We start from the raw sequence: 23,176 nt of genomic DNA, 5'->3' as shown, positions 1-23,176 counted from the left end.
AAAATGATTAAAATACCAAACAGAGCGGCCGAGCATGTTAATGCCCCATGGCTACTGACCTAAGCTCTGCATTCGAGAAACAGGTGGGTTCAAACCCCACTGTCAGCTGTCCTGAGAATGGGTTTCAATGGTTTCCCATGTTTACTTTAAGGCAAATGCAGGGACAGGCTGCAGCTGATTCTTTCCACTTCATTACCCAATTTCATTCACCACCATTCATCTCATCTTCATCAGCTCCTCAACTGAGGTTTGCATCAAGAAGGGCACAGAGGCATAAAAAATAAAATATAAAAAATAAAAAGAGCATAATTTCTCACATCATCTCTGACCCTATATCAGGAAACAGAGCTACAGGGTGGAGATGCATACATATAATAAATTCTGACATTAACATTTCTACAGTCAGTGCTTGAACAAAAATCTTTTCAAGTTCTTTCAAAGGGAGACTTACACTAAGTGTTTTGCTTGGCTGGTCATTTATTCCTATCAATTGAATCTCTCACGAGAGGCCATCAGTAATCAGTCAGGGTAGCAGGATTCAACTTCCCTATATAATTATCCCCTATGGGAACAATTTTGTAATGGAATGATTCATTCGTTTTCATACTATAATCAAGGCTTGTAAGTGTGGGCAAATGCAACTCTAATTTCTAATGGTTTGCCTACAAAAACTGAGGAACTGGTTCCAGTCAGTGCCAGAACCAGGCTATGAACATTGCGCTCTCATATCATGTTACAGCAGTAACAAAACCTTATTAGGCCACAAAGGAAAAGCATAAAACGGACAAATTTTAAGAAATGAAGCAATATCTTTGTAATCTCCTATTCTTCAATATATGTTTGCATTGTATCCTTAACAGATCTCTGATTTATTTATCATCAACTATTTCTTGGAGTCTGCACTTTGTGTGCATTTAGCCAAGTTCTATGGCCGAATACCATGCCATTTCCGACACCAACCCTATGTAGAGGGATGTATTTACTAATGCGTGTTTCTGTAGTGGTGGGTAGTGTGGTGTTTTGGGTGTACAGTAGATGAAGAGATGTGTATTACAATGAACACAAAAACAAATCCCCAAGCTACAGGAATTAACACTCATCATAGTTGATCAACTCTAGTTGCCCAGGTGTAGTATATGAGCCCCTCCATGAACTAATCTTCTCTCGTAACCACCTCCCAATCTTGTTCTCCCTCTCCTCAACATCTTGCATTACTAGATTGATCCAATTTTCTCTGGGTCTGTTCACAGTCTTTTTTTTTTTTTTTTCCACTTCTCTTTCATATTCCCTGCTTGCAGTCCTTTTGGCACTCATACTTTTCACATAGCCAAACCATATTTATTTATTTATACTTTCCATAATTGTGGATTGTCTATTACAAAAAAGCTAGGAATTAGACCCAGAACCATCTGAACTGAAGGCCACTACAATGACCATTCAGGCAAGGGGCCAGATATTTATATCATCAATATAATTTCCCCTCATCTGGATGCATATGGGTTGGGTGACAAATTGGCTTCTCTTCATTTTATTCTTCCTTCCATCAATCCATAGCGAATAGCTACTCAACCTATGTGTACCCAAAACATTGATGAGTTCTTAGCCCTCTTAGTACCAAGCCATTTTCTGAAATTCTGACTAAAAAATACCAAGCCATTTTCAATGATTCTGTAGTAATTTAGACAAGCCAGATTATCCGCATGCCTAGAAAACTATGGATGGAGTTATAAAGTTATAAAGCAATTGCAACATAATACTTAAAAATAAAGCACATAATTATAGATACACTTAAAACACGTAATTATAAATAATGTTATAATGTTTTCAATGGCGGCCCCTACGGATACTGCGAGAGTGTTGCTCTGATAAATAAGTGATATTTATAGATAAAATCAGCGTTTCAGACGTAAACAGTGTCATCAAGATGCCATAAAATGATACTTTTCCTTTTTACAGAAGTGAAGGTGAGATGAGAATCGTTGTTCCATAACGAATAACTACTCAACCTATATGCAACCAAGATGAGCAGAAATTCAATTACGGAAGTTGGACAAGGATCTCAGCCCATCGAACAGTTTGACAGAAAACTACATTTTATTCGCGCCAACGGGACAAGAAATAGAGCTATTTTAACGTGTATACACGTACAAAACTTGTCTGACTCGCCCGATGAGCGAAAAGAGTGAGCCCCATGTGAGGGAATTACTTATTCTGTACGGTGTATGAACCTTTTGTAGACTGATAACGTGTTTTTTTCGATATGTGATATGCATTAGTGACGATTAGAATGTAACTTCCTTGTTATTAGATTTAGTGTTGCTGATTTCGAAGATTAATGTAGTGATTTGAAAGTGCTTCTGTTATTGCTGGTGAAAATTACCTATATATATTTCTCCCTCTCCCCTTGATTCTTATAAACAAAAAGTTGAGGTGAGTAGTTTCGAAACGCTAGGTCGGTGCCTGGAATTTGAAGTCTTAAGCGGTCGTAACTAAGTCTCCGTCGATCAAATAGTGTCAAAATGGACGAAAGAGAATACTGGTGATATTGACAATATTTAGTGGAAGTTATATGTCAATATAACAGAGCTAATTCACCACCTATCCCCGCAATGCAACAGCGAGGTTATGTTAAACAAACTGCAACACACTAAAAACCACACATTTGAACATGGAACCCAACTAAATATCTTACAACACAAGTTACACAGTAAGAAGACCCATCATGAATCTACATTTGTGGTTTGTGAGGAACAGTTAACAAGTAAAGAAAGGGTTACAGTGAAGCTGAGAACTAATATGACGGGAACCGAAAAACTCAAACTTCTAGTGATTGGAAAATCGGCAAAGCCTCACTGTTTCTTGGGTGTCAATTACCGGTCACGGATGACAAGCTCCATTTACGAAACTTGGCTGCGTGGTATCGACGAGAAGTTTCAACGTGAAGGGAGGAAAGGTTAGCCACAAACAGAAGAGACTAATGGATTTTTTCCAAAGGTGTTAACGGAGCTATGATTCTTGTATCACTAATGGATGTACTGTATCCTGTCTCCTAAAAATTTACTATAATAAGTGTTATAATTAAAATGATGCTGTAAAATAGAGTTTCTTTGTATACTTTTAAGTGCTGTTAAAAATAATGTGTGCCGGCCCCGTGGTGTAGGGGTGCGCCTGCTTCTTACCCGGAGGCCCCGGGTTCGATTCCCAGCCAGGCCAGGGATTTTTACCTGGATCTGAGGGCTGGGTCGAGGTCCACTCAGCCTAAGTGATTACAATTGAGGAGCCATCTGACAGTGAGATGGCGGCCCCGGTCTAGAAAGCCAAGAATAACGGCCAAGAGGATCCGTCGTGCTGACCACACGACACCTCGTAATCTGTAAGCCTTCGAGCTGAGCAGCGGTCGCTTGGTAGGTCAAGGCCTTCCAAGGCTGTTGCGCCATAGGGTTTGGTATTTAAAAATAATGTATTCAGTAAAAGACCATAGATACATATGATTCAATTAAGTGCTATACACGTTCAAAAATGGTATTCTCTATATCTCAAAATTTCGATAACTCGAAATAAAATTTATCTCCCGAGGTGATTCAAGATATCGAGGTTCCACTGTATTTATATCACACCAACATACGCAAACAAAACACACAATGGTTTCCTTTATTAGAGTGTAAAATGAAACGGAAATTAAATTTTATAGGTATCTCTGAAAACTTTGAGGTAAGGTTTGTTATGTTTTTTGACCATAACGTGAAGAAAAAATACCAGAAACTGTCACCGACACAACTCCCTTGAAATACATTCAACTCATAAAAATTATGAAGTAAGAATGAACAAAAATGCACTGAAATACGCAAAACTACCACATACAAAACAGATCAGTATGTCTCATACATAATTAACATACAACTTTAACACGGGGAAAAGCACAGAACCGCTAGAAACAACATATGGCCTACAACTCCAATAAAATTACGCACAGAAACGCTGTTAATAGTGCGCGAACCACACAATAAGAAACTCATTCTTTCATCCCGATTAACTGAGTCGTTAGCGCGGGCTAGCCTCTCTCGCTTGTATAGGACGATTGCCGTCCCGAATCCCCAACCGTAAAGCACACGTGCTGCTGTAGCGAGCAGGAAACACGACATCCAAAGGCGATGGATGATACACTCGCGAAATAAAGCGTCAAATACATATGCTCGAAAATGTGGTTGTGTAAATTACACAATCACATAAGAATTTATCCTTTATCCTAGGGGAAGAGAGTATTTACCATACTGGAGGTTATATTGCTCAAAAATAGGAAGAATTAAAAATAAATCAGAAAATCGGATGACAAGTTAAAAAACAGAAAGTTTCTGGGTAAATCGAAAGGGTTGGCAGGTATGAACAAATGATACACACTGAGAAGAAGTGGCCGCCGAGCATATCGCTGGTATCATTCGCCAAATCAACATCTATATCATCTGATGGCCAAGTAGGCATCAATTTTTGGTAATGAGACAAAGTCTCAAGTGCACTGGCATTGCCGGTGGCTCCAAGTAGCCTACACAGTGGCTTCCACAGTATGCACTAGCCATGCGTCTTGGTAGGTGTGCTAGGTACCAACTGATGAGCACAACCTAGCAAACGGGGGTGAAACGCTGGCAACCAGGAATGAGTTAGCTGGAAAATTTATAATGTCCAATAACGGACCATTTATATTGGTATTAAATCAAGATGTAGCGTGCTACCGAGGAGAAAATTATTAGAGTATTAAGAAGAGACTCAGGAAATGCACAGGAAGAAATCCAACAGATATGCGAAGTGTATGGTACTAATGCCATGAGTGAAGGGAAAGTGCGCAAGTGGGTACGAGACTTCAAAGATGGCTGTGACAACGTCTGTAATGAGGCCCGCTCCAGTCGCCCATCTCTTATCACAGACGATTTGGTGGCTTCAGTTGAAGTGAAGATTAATGAGGACAGATGCTTCACAATAACAGCTCTCTCAAATGCCTTTCCTGATGTGTCTGTGTCAGTGTTTTACAAAATTGTTTCTGAAAACCTAAACTTTAGGAGACTGTGCTCCCGTTGGGTCCCTAAACTCCTAATGGAGGACCATAAAAACATAAGATTTGAGTGTTCAATGACGTTTTTGACTCATTATGCCAAAGAAGGTGATGACATGTTGAGTCAGATTGTAACGGAAGACGAAACGGGTTTCGCATATCACGCCCGAATCGAAGCAACAGAGCACTTAATGGAGGCACACACACTCGCTGTAAAGGTGAAGGCCAACAGACTCTGTCCCAGCGCAAGATCAACTCTTGGTTATTGGAGCAGGCAGAGTGTTTCTATGAAGGGGGTACTCAAAACTTAGTTGTAAGGCATGATAAGTGTTCAAACAAACTTGACAGCTATGTTGAAAAATAGAGTAAAGTATGTAGAATCTGCAAATAAATGCGGTGTTTGAAAAACGTCTTAGGTTGCGTAGTTATTTTCAAGTGGCCCTTACTTATAAAACACGCTTCGTAGATTGTGCAGTATTTCCAGGCTTACATTTTTTCTACACAAATGTAAGTTCTGTATCTCCTACCATCACCATTGTTTCCAACATAGTATCTTCTTCGCTTTCACTCAAAGTACGAAGGAGGTCATCTGAAGAATCATTCGAATCTTTATCTTATCACTATTGTTAGAAACAATATTATAACTTAGAGAATTATCTTCAATGTAGCCCCTTATTTTGCCTTCAGACAAACATACCTTCCATTTCGCGCTTGTCTATTCTGTTTAACTCAGCAGCTAGTCAGAGAATGTATGTAAAGGAGAGAGATAAAGTGTATATTAGGCCAAACAATTCATGAATGCAGCTGGAAACCTTCCTGCCATCTGGTAAGAACCCTGGAAAGTATTTTTCAAAAAGATTACTATACACGCGAAATGAGAATTTCTAAGGTGGTCATGTTATGGGCAAGCATATCGCCCATTAATTAATTGGGTGTGCAACAGAAGAGATTAAGTTTCCTTGCACTGCTCATGTGAAAAAATAATCACTGGAACAAGCTGATTTTGTCCACATTTCACACTGGCGATGGACACAGTAATAAAAATATAAATGCATGAATATCTTCATTACTAGCCCTTCTATGGTTAAAATGCATCAGATATAAATACCTGGAAATAAGACTTTCTATAATTATTGTTATTTACACATTTTAGACTGTAGTCATATTTTGAGAGATATTTGGCAGTTAAGTGAACATCAGATGTACTAGGACCAGAATGGTACTCCCTCACCTACAGGGTATTTGGTATCACATCACTGTCACAATCACTTCTGGGATCTAGATCATCATTCTCTACTGCATCATTTTTCGCTAAATAGGTGATCGGTTCATCATCATCCACAATGGGGATAAGATCCTCTCTAATACAACCTGCCATGTTGTCAACAACTCAAGCCCGTATTCACCAACATGAGTAAAAGCTTTTATTGTGGTTTAAAGCTTAGAAAACTGAGAACAGTTACATGTGTATTCACCAAAAACTTTATCTCGGATAACGGGTATTATCTCGGTTTAAAATTTTAATGGTAAAAGGTTGGTTGGTAACACAGGAAATCTACGATAATAGCCCTTTTAGATGGCATCTTACAGATAGCTGGAATGTTTAACTGAAAGAGAAAATTACTGCAACAAGGAATAGAAGCAAGATTATGCAATAAAACAGCCTAGGTGGATAAAAAGAATGAGCTACATACTTTGAGGACTACGATGACACTGATTTTGAAACACACTTTAGGTTATCTAAAGCTTCGACACTGTCAGCGTTATCCATGAACAAACATAACCTGGAATTCCCAACACATAGGTAGGCCTAAGATGAATTACAGCTTATACAGTAGAAAACCACTATAGCGAGTATGGCATACAGCGAGAACTCCGCTATAACGACAGCTTATTTCTGTCTCTCGAAAATTCCTATATCAAACTGTATTATCCTTCTGTTACAGTGAAAACCCTATCACTGATGCATCCGTTATTACGAGCGATTAAGCGTACATAATTTTTTCCATTCTCAATATTTATGCATTCTAGCAATTATATTAAACGTGATTGATCGTCTTCGGTATAAATTTTTCGCTATGTGCACTAGCGAACAGTCTCGTCGACATTGCAGCTCAAAGGCTATATCGGAGTAATACTTATCGACTGGTGTTCTATAAGCACAATTCGAAATGAAACAGAACATATTTCTGTAATAAATGTTAAATAACATGGCCGATAGCAGTAGTTAACTCGTTAGAAATAAAGGCTGAAGTAAAGGATCGCTTAATTTTAAAACTATGTACTGAAATTAAAGCAAGAATGTGATACACCTTAAAATACGGCGCAGAGTGGATGACTGATTTCGGAGGTTAGTTTATTCAGTAAAATCTTGTTAGGCATTTCTGCAGGGGACAAGGAAAGATAATGTGTTAAGCGAGAAAATGTACTACTGAATACACAAATAAAAACTGTCCAACACAAATATGTAAACACTTGCTATGTTTTTTTCTGACATGCGTGCATTTTATGTCGTGTATGCACGGGTACAGTGAAAGATATAGGCTATGTACCAATTCTAAAGATGCGATGAGAGTATTAAAAGGCGTGAAAAAGATGAGAGAACAGATATGAAAACCCTTTCCACTGGGGCTTGAAAAAATGAAAATAGTGTATTAAAAGGTGTGCAAAACATCTGACAACACACACAAAAATGTTTGCAGTGGCCCCCCATAAAAGTATCACCACGTTATTACAGATCACACACTTTCTAAAACAAATGTCAGCTTGACATTGACCATGAATTTGGAGGTTAAACTCGGCCATGTGCAAGGGAAATGACTTTGACCGTCATCTTGAATGCAACAACACTTCGATCGACGCAAGTCGAAACTCGAAGGTGCAAGTTTCAACATACGCGTCACAGTTGAAAGATGCAGATGCCTGTCCACTTCCTGGATTTTGTCTTCATTAGTAAGCTATTTCACGACTTTTTCAGTATCTATAAAGGGGCTATCACAAGACAAATATGCACCACGCTAGTCAAATTCACAGAATTATGTTCCTAATCCTTACATAGTCTATTACGCAACAAATATTTGCTACCCTTCAATGTGTCACTCAAAACAGAATAAATTTCTAACTTCAGAATGGAATGTGAAACACAAACACAAACCGTCAGCAATATCAATGAAAACCGGAAAGCAAAACTGAACTTTCCTTAGGCTAACGGCTTGCTTCCCGAAGCTATAATTTACTCTCTAGATTTCCGGAATTCAAGGCCATTTTGCATAACTTTCCCTGAAGTGGCTCCTGTGGCGAGGGCTCTAATCTGTGTTGGAAATCACATTCCTTTCACAAGGGATGACAAAGAACAATTTCAAGGCTGGGAAAAATGTGATTGTACTTGGCAATAATAATGAAAATTATTCACATCGCATTAAATCTATTGAAACATATGACGTGAATCGGGACTTCGAATTTACAAAGTGCTAAGCAAGAAATAGTCTTAATGAGGAATGTACTATGAGATTTCACCGTATTTTCTCGCATCTGGTTAAATTTCAGGAAGGCTATTCCTGAGTAATTTATAGCGATACATATGAGGTTAGGTTAGGTCAGGTGACTGTTTCAATAAGAAAACTGATACGTGTGCCACAGAAGCCACTGAAGTGATACTACTTAAATTTTTCAGAATGAAATTGAACACATGTGTTCACGTCTTGGAATTAGAAAAATAGCTTATGAGTAAGTCGTAGCATGGAAATCTACGAAAATGCAAGTTTTGAACAACAGATTGCTGTGTGTGGGTTTTTTCCTCAACTTTTACAAAAAAATGATATAACGACAATCCGCTGTAGCGAGTAAATGTCCCGCCGTTATGAATTCTCGCTATAACAGACTTCTACTGTATCTTGTATGGTACATGACTGAATGACCTTTTAATGAAGAATTAAGGAACATCGCCTTATTTTTTGAGTGAAATATACTATGTGTAGGTTATAATTTGTTTTCTTATTCTCTATGATGTTAATGCTTTCTGCCACCAAATTCAATAACAGTTCATTTTCTTGGAGTCATATTATGTAACGGTTCAAATCCCGTTACAAGATTATATCTGTATTTTTATTATTATTAATTATTTCATCTGTGATATTATTATTATTATTATTATTATTATTATTATTATTATTATTATTATTATTATTATTATTATTATTGTATCATTATTATTATATCTGTGAGATTACAATTATTGTATTATAATCATTATTCAATTTGATTTTGCAATGCTTGTTGCTTGTGTGATTGTAGTTAAATGTATGCATATATACGTGTGTGTAATTTAACACTAAAAACATGTACAGTAAAGAGCTGCTGTATATCAGATGTGGATATGACATTGCTACATTGTGCAATACTGCTGGAGTAAATGCAGAGTCATTGCTAAGTCATGGCTATGTCATCATGCTTATTTAGCACTGAGCTCAGTTTCTTTGAGTAACCCAGGCCACCCCGGGCTATTTCACCATTGTAGGTAATATTTGTCGCAAGGTGGGGAGTAGATCATAGTTATTTCTGGAGATTACGTAGGTGCGTCAACCAACGTCTATAAAAGGTGGCTGTATCTTGTAGCGTCAGTCATTATTCTATTGGAAGGAGAGGCCATAGTTGGTCATTTACTGAACGAGATGGAGTGGCCTCAGTCAGTCAACGGGAGTCATTAGTTAAACGGAATGTGAAATGAGAAGAAGTAAAGTGGATGGTGAACAGTGATGGAGTCATAGAAGGAGACACTTGCAATGAAGTCACACTGTGCTAACTTACCAAGAAGTCACATGATATGGAGAAGAAGCAGTCATATGGATACATCACCAAATTAGGCATGACACATCTACAGTAAACACCAGATTAAAGGAATACGTCGTAATTACACTCAAAGTGTTGAAGGTACAGTCAAGTGAACCAGTGAGGGATATATTTTGTGTAAAACTGTTAAATGTCCGGTCAAGAAGAATTCAAATTCATGCCTAGTTTCTTTCAGTTGCAGTGTCATAATTTCATATTCTCTTCTGTTTTATCACAGCAAGACTTACTATTTTTCTATACAATTTAAAGAATATATTTTGTTCGATCAAATGAATTCACAGTATTATTCAATGACAGAATTAGATAACCTCAAATAAAATGGGGAAACCGAACGCCAATCTCCTTTTCCCAGAACTTATATGGCATGTTGTCAAAAGTAAGCTTATTACCCCACACCCTAGAGATAGTCAAGATTCTCATTCTATTATTGCTGCACTGAGTGGTAGCTGGCGCCCATCAAATAACGTATGTGTAAGTAAGCAGGTAAGAAGTAAGTGTGAGTACAAGGTCCGACGATTGTGTATTTTATTTAATGAATATTAATTTTCATATTTTTTCATTTAAATGCAGTTTAATATATTTTTAAAGTTAGTAAAGGAATTAGGAACTTCTCATTTAGGCTTCTTTCTTCATTTCTGCTCAATGGCAGACATAATTTATTACAAATTATTTGCAAACCCCAAATGTGATTAAAAACTTGTTTATATTTCGATAGTGGTGGCAGCACGTAGTCACTTGTTTTCCGTGTGTCAGTATGAAAAATGAAAGGTTCAAATTCAGATTGAAACAAAAACTTCGTTTTGGTAAACCAGTATAATAAATTCTGTGGTGAATACAGAAGTGAACGTTATTCGAGATAATGACATTATTCGAGTTTTGGAAATCTAAGATAAAAGTAACTGATGTTGGTTGAATAAGAGCCTCAGAGCTTGTCAATGTCATGATTATAAACTCTCTCCCTCCACATCAAAGATTTACAAGGAGAAAACTATACGTATCTTACACAAGCTAGAAACATCAGCTTTCTAGCAGAATGAAACACCCAGAATAGCAGAAGCCTTTAAACACTAGGAAATCTGGTACCTTTTGCATGAGGAGTGAAAGCTGAAATGATCAGTGCATGGCACTCAAGTGGTTAAACTAGGATGCCTATGGTGGAGAGGGAGAGTTTTCACTTTTTAATCACTGTGCCAAACTACACTTCTCCAGAGTTATCAACACCTATTCCAATATTTACAGTTGGAATATCATGTAAGGGGTCCAGGATAATATCCAGGAATGAACTGTGAAATGGAAGATCCAACAGTATTACATGAAACGAATCAACATAGCCTACCTTACATTTTACATTGGCATTACATTCACCCTCAAGACACCTCATATTCCCATTACAGTATAATGTGCATGTCAGGCAACACCCATCTTACACCTACATAATGACAACATAGATATTCTACCAAATTTTCCTGATTACTTCTTACTTAATAGCTACAGCTAAACAAATTTACAATTGAGATAATTATGTAAATTTAATTCTTACCAGATCGTTCTGAAAATGGAAAAAATTTAGCCAAGAAAAGTAAAATCCTTCCACAAAAGACCGTGTTCTGGGACCGAGATAGCCTTCTCAACAGGTCTGAAAAAATAAAACCATGCGAGTTTATGGTGACAGAAAAACATTTGCACAAATACATGATTAAAATTTTTAACATAGAAAATTTTTAACATATATAGTGAAATAATGAAACTATTTGTTACTACAAAAAGAAGTGCCACACCTATTTATCCAAATATCTTATACATAAAATTTTAGATTTTCATACCATATAATTAAAAAGAACTTGATAAGAATTCAAATCATATCCCGTATTTACTAAAAAATAACAGTGAAGTGGCCATGTGTGTTAACGCGCTATGGCTATGGAGCCAAGCTCTGCGTTTGGGAGATGAATGGGTTGGAACCCACTATTGGCTGCCCTGAGAATGGTTTTCTGTGGTTTCCCATTTTCACTTCCAGAAAAATACTGGGAGAGTTCCTATTCATAAGCCACAGACGATTCCTTTCACCTCCTTACCCTATTTAATTTAGCATCATTCATTTTATCTTCAGTAGCTTCTAAACTGAGGTTGGCAACAAGAAGGGCATCTGGCCATAAAAACATGGCATATAATTTCATCTCAATTCACCACCAGCTTTACTGGCCTGTGCGGCAGAAGTTTCCACACAAATCGCAGCTGAGTTTAAGACCAAAAGAAACTGAAATTCCTCAAGCTTAGACAAATTTTTAAATTTGTAGCTTGCGGTCTATTGTTGCTTAGGTTGGCGTTATTATGTTAACCCTCGAGTGCTATCGTCTCACTACGAGATGATTCGGATCCCAGCTGAACTGCTATCGTCTCGCAGTGAAATGATTCATAAAATTGATATAACAACTCCTAAAATCGGTATAACAATCGATTTTAGGAATATTCTCACTGCAAAATGAAATTCTCTATCTGGTAGGAAGTGCAAGTTGGTCTTTGGTTGGGGAAATAAAGCAGTAAGCTGTGAACTGGTCCTGGTTTACGTCTGCTCAAACTGCGCTGTTGCTTCGCGCGTTTGAAGGTTATTGTTTGCTAGCCGATTTGTGATTATTGTGTGGCTAATTTACTCAATTTTAATTGGTTTATTCTATTTAGTGATTATTATAATATAAACATGAGTGAACTAAGTGGTTCTAGTGCAATTAGGGAAGCATTGGAGGAGCTTGGGAGTGATGAAAGTGAAGACGACATTGGTAATGTAGAAGATTTTCCTGATGATTTATCATTAGACGACTTTTCTTCTGGAAGTGGGGAAGAATATGACCCTAATTTAGATACCCGTGACTATAGTGATGCGTCAAGTAGTGATGCAGAGAATCCAAACGTGCGAACCCTACCAGGCACATCTAGACCTAATGGCCCACCACAACAGACTCTCTCTTAGTCTTTTTACCTGTGACTTTTTAATTATTCATTGAAGTTTCTATTATTATACATCATCACGCGTGTAATGAAATTTGGCACATTTTGTATATCTTGGAATTTAATTTCAGATAATGTAGTGCTTGTTACCAACATGAAATATGGAATTTTAAATTTTAAAAAAATAGTATGACTAATCATCCATTATACTTTTATTGGATACTTGTAAGTAAAACACCCTACTATTATCTTATTCTCTAATTCTTCCTGAACAAGTTGATATATAATATGCCATTTGTAGTTACAAATTTGTATTTATTAAAATGTTTTTAAAATGTATCTGCATGCTGCCTTAAGAATGCTCAGCACTTAAGAGTGAAACCATCAGCACTTGGAGGGTTAATGCATTCAGTTTTGGTCACTATTCCAGTTGTGGCATATCTTGCGTGGGGAAAAAAAAAGTGTATTTTTTTTCTTCAATTAACCGTTTGGGGTCCAATGTCGGACTTCGGTAATTTTTCGTTTCTGTCCTATGTCGGACCCTGACACAGCTTTAAGGTTATATATTTCATATGTTGAAGCAAAAATGGCACTGAGCTTTAAGCAATATTTAACCTCGGCAATTCTCTGTTCTGTGCTGCCATCTACTGTTAACACTATGAGCCCGGACGTTTCCAGATGGCGTCCCTACCCAGTGCCGGCGTAATTTAGATTCTCAGAACAAAATCACAGTTCTGTCAGTTTTCGCATTATAAATTAACAAATTTATATACGTATTGTACAATGAGTGGGCTATCCCATGAAATCAAATAAAAAATGCTTACCTGCAGGATTGGAAAGAAACTTAGGCTACAATATTGGTCCACTTTGATATCCTTGTTCACGGGCTTGAACTTCTAATTCACTAGAAAAGTTTGATAGCTTTTAGTCACTGAATAACAGAATTACACATTGTTATTCGCTATACCTAGCTTTGGTATGGTAACACTCAAAACATTCTCCTTTGCAAAGACCTACGTCACATTTACGACAATATATGGTTGTCATTTTCTTCACAGCACGACCGGTGTTATGTTTGGACTTGTCGTAGCAAACCTTGCGCGTGTCCTTCCTTCTTCGCCCCTACTGCAGGCATTCTGTCTGTAAAATGATCTCTACCTACCAGCCTTTGCGCAGTCGATGCTTGTGATTTTTCAGTAATTTCGGCCCCAACACTACTCACCAAATCATCCGCTAAACGTTCACAAAATTTTGAAAGGGGAAGTTTTTGTGAAGAAGCCTTACGGTACAGTATATAGGCATTCCCTATGGCAAGATCAAACAGATGGAAGAATAATTTTTTCCACACCTTGATCGATTTCCTTGTGAATGCATAATATGCCAACAATTGGTCGGACTTATCAACACCAATATTGAATTTGTTATAGCCTACTACTTCTGATGGTTTGGATTTCTCATGGCTCACTCTTGCTGCAGGTACTTCAATCATGTCATCATGTGCAGTGCTCAGCATATACACGTCTCGAACATCTCGCCACTTTATTGCTAGAAGGTGTTCTTTCTGCAATGACATTTTTTCACCCTTTTTCATTTTTTTTTGCGAACTCTGATTTTGGCATTCCTTTCCGATTTGGCATCACGGTGCCAGCTGCTTTAGTCTAACAGTCCCACATATGGTCATAATTATACAGAATAAATCGACTACTTGAGAGATGATTGCAGGCTGTTGCCTCACTACACTTTCATTCTAAATCTGTGGAGTCATATAACCTATCATTAGAATACACGCACATAAATTTGAGCTTATCTAACCGGAGCGAGCGTGGAATACGTATGTCAGCAATTACGTAAGATCTAACTGAGCGCACGTGGCTACGAAACATCGTCCCTAAGTTGCACCACCAATCACTATTGATCGACAACACCACCTAACGATAGTAAAGGAAATTGACAACACGTCAAAGCAACAACTAATTCGATAACGTGAATAGCTTTCGAGTGGCTGAATTTCAAAATCGTGGTAGTAGTATTACTAACAGCGGCACTCAGGCGCATGCCACGAGGTAGTAATATTACTACCGGCGGGCGCATAGTGTTAATTTGTTTTAAATGAGTTGCTTTTTCTTTGGAGATAGTTCCTCGCTGTTGTGTTTATATGTGTTACCAACATGGCAGCATGGAACCTGATGTTATTTACGGAAGGTTGTGTGACAGTGGCGATACTGATGTTGATTTGTTGACTATTCTGAAAGTGAAATTAGTGTCTCCAAATCTGAGAAGAAATTTTTGAGTGAAGAGGAGGAAATTGAGACACAAACAGTGATGTAGCGGGCGATGAATGAAGAAGGCGACTACGGTTTTTCAAAGTACTGTCACAACAATGCTCTGGAATACATGTGTCCTAATACAGGAAAGAAGCCGATAGCTTTAGTGAACAGATTTCAACTATATAATATGCAGGAAAAAGGCAGAAAATAAGCCTGAAGTGAGTCACAAGTCTTTCAGGGATCTGGTTATCATGGGGCTTATGGGGGACGTTACAAAACAAAATACCCATAAATGCAGCCAATGGAGCAGCTGTGGCCCAGAATTTCGTCTGAATAGGTAGCTATGTATCACAGATGCTCATGAAGCCAAAAATCTAAGGACTGTGCCCTATGTCCCGACAGGAGAGTGAAAGGAGGCAGAACTGAGACATCATTTTATTGTGAGATCTGTCTAGGGAACCCAGGACTGCACTAAAACAAATGCATCCGGAAGTACAACACGTTCACAAAATCTTGCCATTAATTTTGTTAACATGATGGAGAATAAAGAAATGTGCAGTTCATATTTTTAATGTAAATTCAGCATTCTACTTATGGGAGTATTTACTTCCCTTTACTTGCCTAATGTAAAATTGGAATGTCTAAGATGGAGACAGGAAATTAACTGGACCCTAAAGGCTTAAACAAAACAGAGAGTGGTTATGATCTAAACTTCAAATTGCAGGTTTTATGCTAGGAAAAACATACTAATAATGCACAGACTGCAAAAAAGGTTTAGTGTTTCAGAGTGTAATGCATGACTTTGGTAGAAATATGATGAAAAGTTTTAAGAAAACCGGCACATCAAGAGAATCTGTAAATAGCATCACCCTATGCAAAGGAACGTAATTACTATTGCGTGTTTCTGTGATTGTTGGTAGTGTCTATTACCATTATAAATAATAGTGTTTACAGCATTCTTTTCTGCCTTAGCCCAGTAACATCCCTAGGCCTAAATCATTCCATCCTCCCAACTTGGGTTTAGAAACAGCCAAAACATTTACCATACATGGCATGTAGAATTTTTATAGTTTGTTTGCAATCCTTTCTTAGCACTGTTTTCCATGCCTTTTTCCTGGGTAAATTACCATATGCCTTAAATATATTGAGAAATGTCATATCTAGATAGGTTTTTTTTCCATCAACTGCCTCATATTAAAGATGGGATCACCACTGAACTGCCATTTATAAAGTCACACTGCTCCTCTTCTAACTGTCTTTCAATCTTTCCGTGGACGTCCGAATGTGATACAATTCGTGAAAAAAGACACCAGGCATGGTTGAAATTTCAAACCCACAGAACAAAAACAAGAAACAAAAAATGCCATCAACCTAAAAAACATCAGGAAAAAATCATCCAAATTATCAGCAAACAGAGAATCTCAGAAAGATCTCATCAACTCAACAGAATATAATTACCACAAAACCAATTCTAGAGAACATTACAGAATTTTTGGAAGACAACTATAAAAATGTGATCCCCCTACATTAATGCTGAAAAGTGAGGATGTAAAATTGACACACAGTAACAAGAACACACCAAAATCATGACGAAACTGTTCAATAAACTTTTAAACTGTGAAGAACAGAGAACTCAAGGGGCAGATATCAATTTTCAAACAAGGACTGGCTCCGCTGCAGTACCCCAACAAGCTCAAAAGAAAATGACCAAGGAGAATGATTTGGTATCAGTTCAAAAGGGAAACGTGTCTGTGGAATCAAAACCTGAGAAGACAAGTACAAATACAGAAAAAAGGACTGTGGATAAAACACCACAAGGTGAATAGCTCCGAGGAACAAGGAGAGTGGGAAGTCTATGAAAAGAAAAGGAGGCATCCCAAAGGAACATACACCATCATGGGTCCAAAATACTTGAGAATAGCAAGTTCAGAGATGGAGATAAAAAGGCGTGGCTGTATGTAGGCTGCGTACATCGATCAGTAGATACAGATACTCTGGTTGAACATTTGAAGGAAAATGGAGTCGAAGGGAAGATAGAATGTGAGGAGCTGACCACAGCAGGTGAGAACAAAGCTTTCAAAGCGTGTGTCCCCTTCGAAGCCAGACAGGGAAAAATCATAGCAATTTTGGCAGAGACGAATCATCGCCCGACAATATCTTTTTCGGAGATACTAGGATGCAAAGATACAACTTGCTGGAGGAATCTATAACAGTGAATACCAAAACAATGACAGGGAATATGGAAGGTGCAGTTAATGCTCTACGCGTGTCTCCAATCGACGAACTCAGAGACAATGACATTGTATTCCTAACAGAAACCTTCCTCACAAAGGAATGGAATTTTGAAGGTTTCTACAACATCCACATTCTTGCTTTACAGGGACTAAAAGGCAGACCATCAGGTGGAATCACCTGCCAGCTGAATCCAAGATTTCTTCTGTTCACTGTGGAATACAAGACAACAGAGATAATAGTGGCTGAAACAATTCTGTGTTCGATCATATGTATGTATTTTCAGCCGTTGTATAGAGAGGAAGACATTATCGATACCATTAGCGCCTGAACTCAACAAGGTAGGACAATAGGAACTGATTATACTCGATGGAGACATTACTATTATAGAACTCAATAAGGTAGGACAATAGGAACTGGTTATACTCGATGGAGACATTAATATTGTAGAATCTATACTGACAACAGTAAGACAGAGGCAGTCCTTGGATTCCTGGAAAGGGAAGGTTTAAGCCTGATTAACTCTTGCACAGCCAAGATATACATCCGTCACAATGGAAGTGGTATAATTGATTTAGTATTCTCAAATATTATCACACAGAATGTTGAAGAATATTGCCAGGAAGCATCTGCCTGTAGTGACAAAGTTTACTATACAGCAAAGTAGTATTACCCCATCTCATACCACAAAGCGGACCAAAGCACTGGATGTATGTATGATTGAGGAAGCTACCCTCCAGATAACAAAAGCAATACAGCACATACATGGTGGATACACTGACACTGCTTCACATGAACTAGAAGACATTATAATCAGCGCTACGACAATAATACAGACATTCAGCAGAAAAGCCAAGTCTTGGTTTAACGCAGGCCACTATCAGTCGAGGCAAATAATGATTCAATCATTGCACATCATGTTATCGTCACTTTGTGAGGCCTTCCTGTATGAATATTTCTGGAAAAGACAAAGTTAAAAAGCGCTGATCAGAGAAACAAAGAAGAAGTACTTTGAGGAAACAGCAGCCAAGCTAGTGGAAGAAGCTAAGACCAGCCCCTTCAAAGTCTTAAAGCCGAGAAATCCAACCTTCCCGAGAGACATTCCTATGGAGATATGGCATAATCACTTCAGTAAAGTGTTACAATCTAAAGACACAAGACCCTGCAAGTCAGCCAAGAAAATGTGAGAATCATCGAGTCATTCCCTCAAGAAGAGATACTGGAAGTAAATGCAACACTGAAACCCAATAAAGCCTGTAGGCATGATTTGATCCTCAACGAATATCTATGGACTGAACTGTTCGATGAATGTCTCCAGCAGGAGAAAATTCCAAACAAGTGGAGGATTTCAAGAGTTAAAACACTGTAGAAGGGAAGAGGGGATCTGAGTAATTCTGACTCCTAGAGGCATAGCTTTGGAATGTGCATTGCTTAAAACCCTGATAAAAATCATGATCAGGAAACTGATAGCCTTCCAGAAGAACAGTTCGATTTTACGAAATGTCGATTGGCAATCTAAGCAGTAGAATGTACAAAATTACATACATGAAGCTCTTCGACATCCAAGAAGGAAGCTACACATTACCTTTGTTGACTACACCAAAGCAATCGGCACAATCAACAGAACGAAAGTAATAAAACTTGAACAAATCGTACAAGTGGAGAAATCCTTTACATAACTAGTGAAAAATATCCTATCAAGAAACTACACTGAGGTTGACGATGCACTCACTGTTTTCAACATGATCGACCAGATGACGCATCCTACAAGGGGACCTGCTAAGCACCCTTCTATTTAATATTGTTACATACGACATGATACAGGCAACAAAGACAGAACACATAAAGGTATACCTGTACGTGGATGATATGGCCTTAGCTTCCACATCGGACACTTCTTTACAAAAAGCATTCGATCACCTGGTAGACTGGGCCCATGGCAATGATCTTCAACTCAACAGTCTGAAGACGGTGAAAATGACCTTCAAGAAAGGAGGAAGACAAGCACCAGAGGATGTTATACAGGGTTATTCACCTAACATGTTACACAGAAATAACTTCTAAACGATTAAAGATATCGGCATTCTGTTTTCATATTTGTAAATGGTACCCAGGGGCTTGTAAAATAACGTGCTATTTAGTCTCATGGGGTGATTACTAACTGAGATATTGACATTAACTCCATATTTTTAAATGGAATGGCACAAATTCATACAGCTGGTCTAAAAGTTCAACTACGTACAAGTTCAAATATGCAAGTATTTTCAAAATCAGACCATTACTTTTTGAGATATAAATAAAAACAGCATGCACGATTTTGCATGCAGCATCTGACGGCGTGAAGTCGGGCAAGGACACATTGACACGCAAGCAGTTTCCTGGGAGTGAGTTCAGCCTCAGAATGGATACCAGGCATGTAAGCACCTCGTACACATGTGATGGGTTTGCAAAGTGTGTATGACAGGCGAACTCATGGCAGGACAGGTAGGGTTGATGTGTTGAAAAGGAATAAAGTAAGTACTTTGCCTTGAAAGGAACATAACGAAAGCTATCTCACTGTCGGCAGCCCTGAAGATGGTTTTCCGTGGTTTCCCATTTTCACACCAGATAAATGCTGGGGCTGTACCTTAATTAAGGCCACAGCAGCTTCCTTCCAACTCCTAGGCCTTTCCTATCCCATCGTCGCCATAAGATCTATCTATGTCTAGCAAAAAAAAAAAAAAAGTAGCGATTGCATGACAACATCCACATTTTAAAACACTAAGTTTGCTCCAGAACAGTAATGCTTATACGGTTGTACTTCCAGTAATGCATCTTATTATTCAGGTTCCTCTCCAGACGTACGTGATTAAGACACTCGAAGGGGTACAGAGATTAGTTGTTGTCATTTCATTTCCGGGCCTTGGACATCGTGGTCCTGTAGCCCCATGTGCTTAGGTGTGTGTGTGTGTGTGTGTGTGCGCGCGCTGTATGTCTGTTAGAATGTGTCTGATAACCTGTGTTATTGTGGTGTCTGTAGTACTGTACTTTGTTTGTAATTCCGGTGAGGAATTGGGACGGAGGCGGTGGGAAACCGCGGAAACATTTCCAGGATAGCTGAGATGGGTATCGAACCCGTTTTGCCTTACGAGGCTGAGTGTACCCCGTTCCAGCCCTCCAACCAGAATTAAATTGCTTACCAGAGCCGGGAATTGAACCCGGACCACCGCGGCGACAGCTATGAATGCTAGCCGCTACACGTGATTAAGAAACTCGACAGGCTGTGGAGAAGAGTGGCTGTTTGTTGTTATTTCATTTCCGGGCTTTGACAGCGTGGTCATGTAGCCCCATTTGCTTGTGTGTGTGTGTGTGTGTGTGTGTGTGTAGTACAAAGCGCACATCGTTTTGTGCTGGGTTATTTCAGGCGAAGGAGCAGTATTACCAATGCTGGATTATTTGAGTTGGAATAGGTTAGACATTAGGAGACAAACAGCTCGACTTATTATGTGGGATGTTCAGAGCTGATCATGGTGAGATGACAGCAACACTATTATTTATTTATTTATTTTACACGCATTAATCTCCGCGAAGCTCAAGCGCGACTGTAGTAGTGTGCATTCGGGAGAGCGCAGGTTCAAGTCCTGCCTCGCCCAACCTGAAAGTGATTTTCATGGTGTCCCATTTTCAACACCTCTGGGATAGGCCACGGCCGACGTCGTTTCCAAATCCTTCCCATTCCCATCCGTGGGGAAAGACGCTAAACTGAGCTCAACCTATTACACATGGATGTCAAAACAAAATAAAGCAGAACAACTTTAATCTCCCTTCCCCGTTGTGTGTTTGCCAGTTATACAATAACGTTGCACACCCAGGGTATGTTACGGTACATCACATTATGTTTACAGTACATGCCTGGTATCCGTTCTGTGGCTGAACTCACTCCCAGGAAACTACTTGCGCGTCAATATGTCCCTGCCCGGCTTCACGCCGTCAGATGCGGCATGCAAAACCGCGCATGCTGTTCTTATATCTCAAAACGTAACTGTCCGATTTTGAAAATACTTGAACTTATATGCAGTTAAGCTTTTAGGCCAGGTGTATGAATTTGTGCCATTCTATTATAAAATATGGAGTTAGTATCAATATCTCGGGTATTAATCACCTCATGAGACTAAGTAGCACGTTATTTTACGAGATCCTGGATACCATTTAAGAATATGAAAACAGAATGCCGATATCTTATAACGGTTTAGAAGTTATTTCCGTGTAACACGTTAGGTAAATAACCCTGTATATTTAGGTCAACAATCACTACATAATGTGAGCACATTTAAATATCTGGGAATCACTCTCCAAACACAAGGAAGAACACTTGCTACACATCAGAGAAAGAGCGGCTGCAGCTCTGATTGCAATAAATTATATCAGACATATCAGAAAGATTTTGCTTCGAACAGTGATAAATTATTTCAGTCCAAGGTCATACCCGTTGCAACATATGGGGTTACAGTTAATTTGGGAATGCCTCACAAAATCAAACTTGAAGGACATCGAGAAAATAAAGGCCACACCCATGAAGCGAGTCCTTGGTGTCTTTAAATTCTCCCCATCCACATTGAGCTACAAGTTGTGCAGTGAAACAATGCCCATGGAAGATCTTCGTCTACAGTTCGGACTGCCATCCACCCCAGTCTATGAAGAAATAGTTACCGAACACCAGAGGAAAAAGAAAGACATATGGATTGAATTCTACAGTACAGATGCAATGCTGACAAATGACTGGAAGGAAGCACCTCATAACAAGGTTCGTGATTCATGGCTTTCACTTCAAAGTCTGTCATACTGACCTATTTCATGAACCATGTGAAGACTGTATATGCTCTTAGTGTGGAAGGTCATGCAATCGTTACCACATGCTCTTCTAAGAAGTGCCGTATGGCGCTTAAGAAATTCTGCTTGAACGAGAATAGTGATTACCAACTGACAACTGCCTAATTGAAAATTTTACATTTTTATCTTTTAATGTATGTGAGTTTATCTATGGGCATTGGCTAAATAAACATATTATTATTAGTACCCCAATAAAGACCATACCTGAACACACAAACCCCCCCAACAGCCCAAGAGGTGGAAGAAGCACCAAAGGAGTTATGAAGTACAAGGCCTGTGGAGAAGATAGTTTTTGCACAAATGTGGAAATATGTCAGTGACACAGTTCAGACCTCCATACACATGGCTAGAGTGAGAATTAGGTGAATACCAGGGAGGCTTCAGACCTTGGCAGCACAGAACAGATCATCACTTTAAAATTAGCCATGACATATTATACGAAACAAAACAAGCCTCTTGCAATAACCTTTGTAGACTTCAAGAAGGCATAAAACCGTGTCCATAGATCTTCAATATTGAAAATATTAACAAATTTCAGACACCACACAAAATTAATCAAATATAACTCACCTTAGTCAACACAAAATCTTATGTCAAGTTCCAAAGGGAATTTTCCGAGTCATTCCTCATAAAAACAGGTTTACGACACGGAGATTACCTGTGATCACCACTGTTCAACTGTACAGAATAGTACAAGGATAACCCAAAGAACATAAAAATAGGAAGATCCAAAGACAACATAAGTTTAAACTGTCTGGGATTCGCTGATGACCTTGCACCCCTGTCCAACAACGTTCAGGAAGCTCGACAACAAGTTAAATCACCATGGCAAATAGGGCAGAAAATCAGCCTCAAAATATCCTTTGAAAAGACAGAAATAATGTTAAATGACCCACCACTCATAAATAAAATCACAATAGAAGAACACGAAGTGAAAATCGTTGACAAATTTAAATATTTATGAGAAATA

The 23,176-nt window shown here is 38.5% G+C and overlaps 1 protein-coding gene across 2 annotated transcripts in view; it reads right to left on the bottom strand.

Moving 5' to 3' along the window:
• The window catches only part of Hpr1 (THO complex 1-like protein Hpr1), a 124,614-nt gene that overhangs the window by 75,324 nt on the left and 26,114 nt on the right, over positions 1–23,176 (bottom strand). Inside the window, exons 1-2 of one of the 2 annotated variants that reach the window (XM_067144138.2) lie at positions 19,192–19,305; positions 11,433–11,528 (exon numbers count right to left, since the gene is read on the bottom strand). In XM_067144138.2, the coding sequence (XP_067000239.1) occupies positions 11,433–11,528; positions 19,192–19,249 (154 nt within the window). In that variant the 5' untranslated portion in view covers positions 19,250–19,305. Of the gene's footprint in view, positions 1–11,432; positions 11,529–19,191; positions 19,306–23,176 lie in introns of those variants that run through there. The other variant, XM_067144137.2, reaches the window with a different exon arrangement.

This window comes from Anabrus simplex, chromosome 3 (genome assembly GCF_040414725.1).
Source record: "Anabrus simplex isolate iqAnaSimp1 chromosome 3, ASM4041472v1, whole genome shotgun sequence".
Taxonomy (NCBI): domain Eukaryota; kingdom Metazoa; phylum Arthropoda; class Insecta; order Orthoptera; family Tettigoniidae; genus Anabrus; species Anabrus simplex.
Note: the sequence above shows the minus strand (reverse complement) of the source record. Positions and strands in the feature narration are given on the sequence as shown.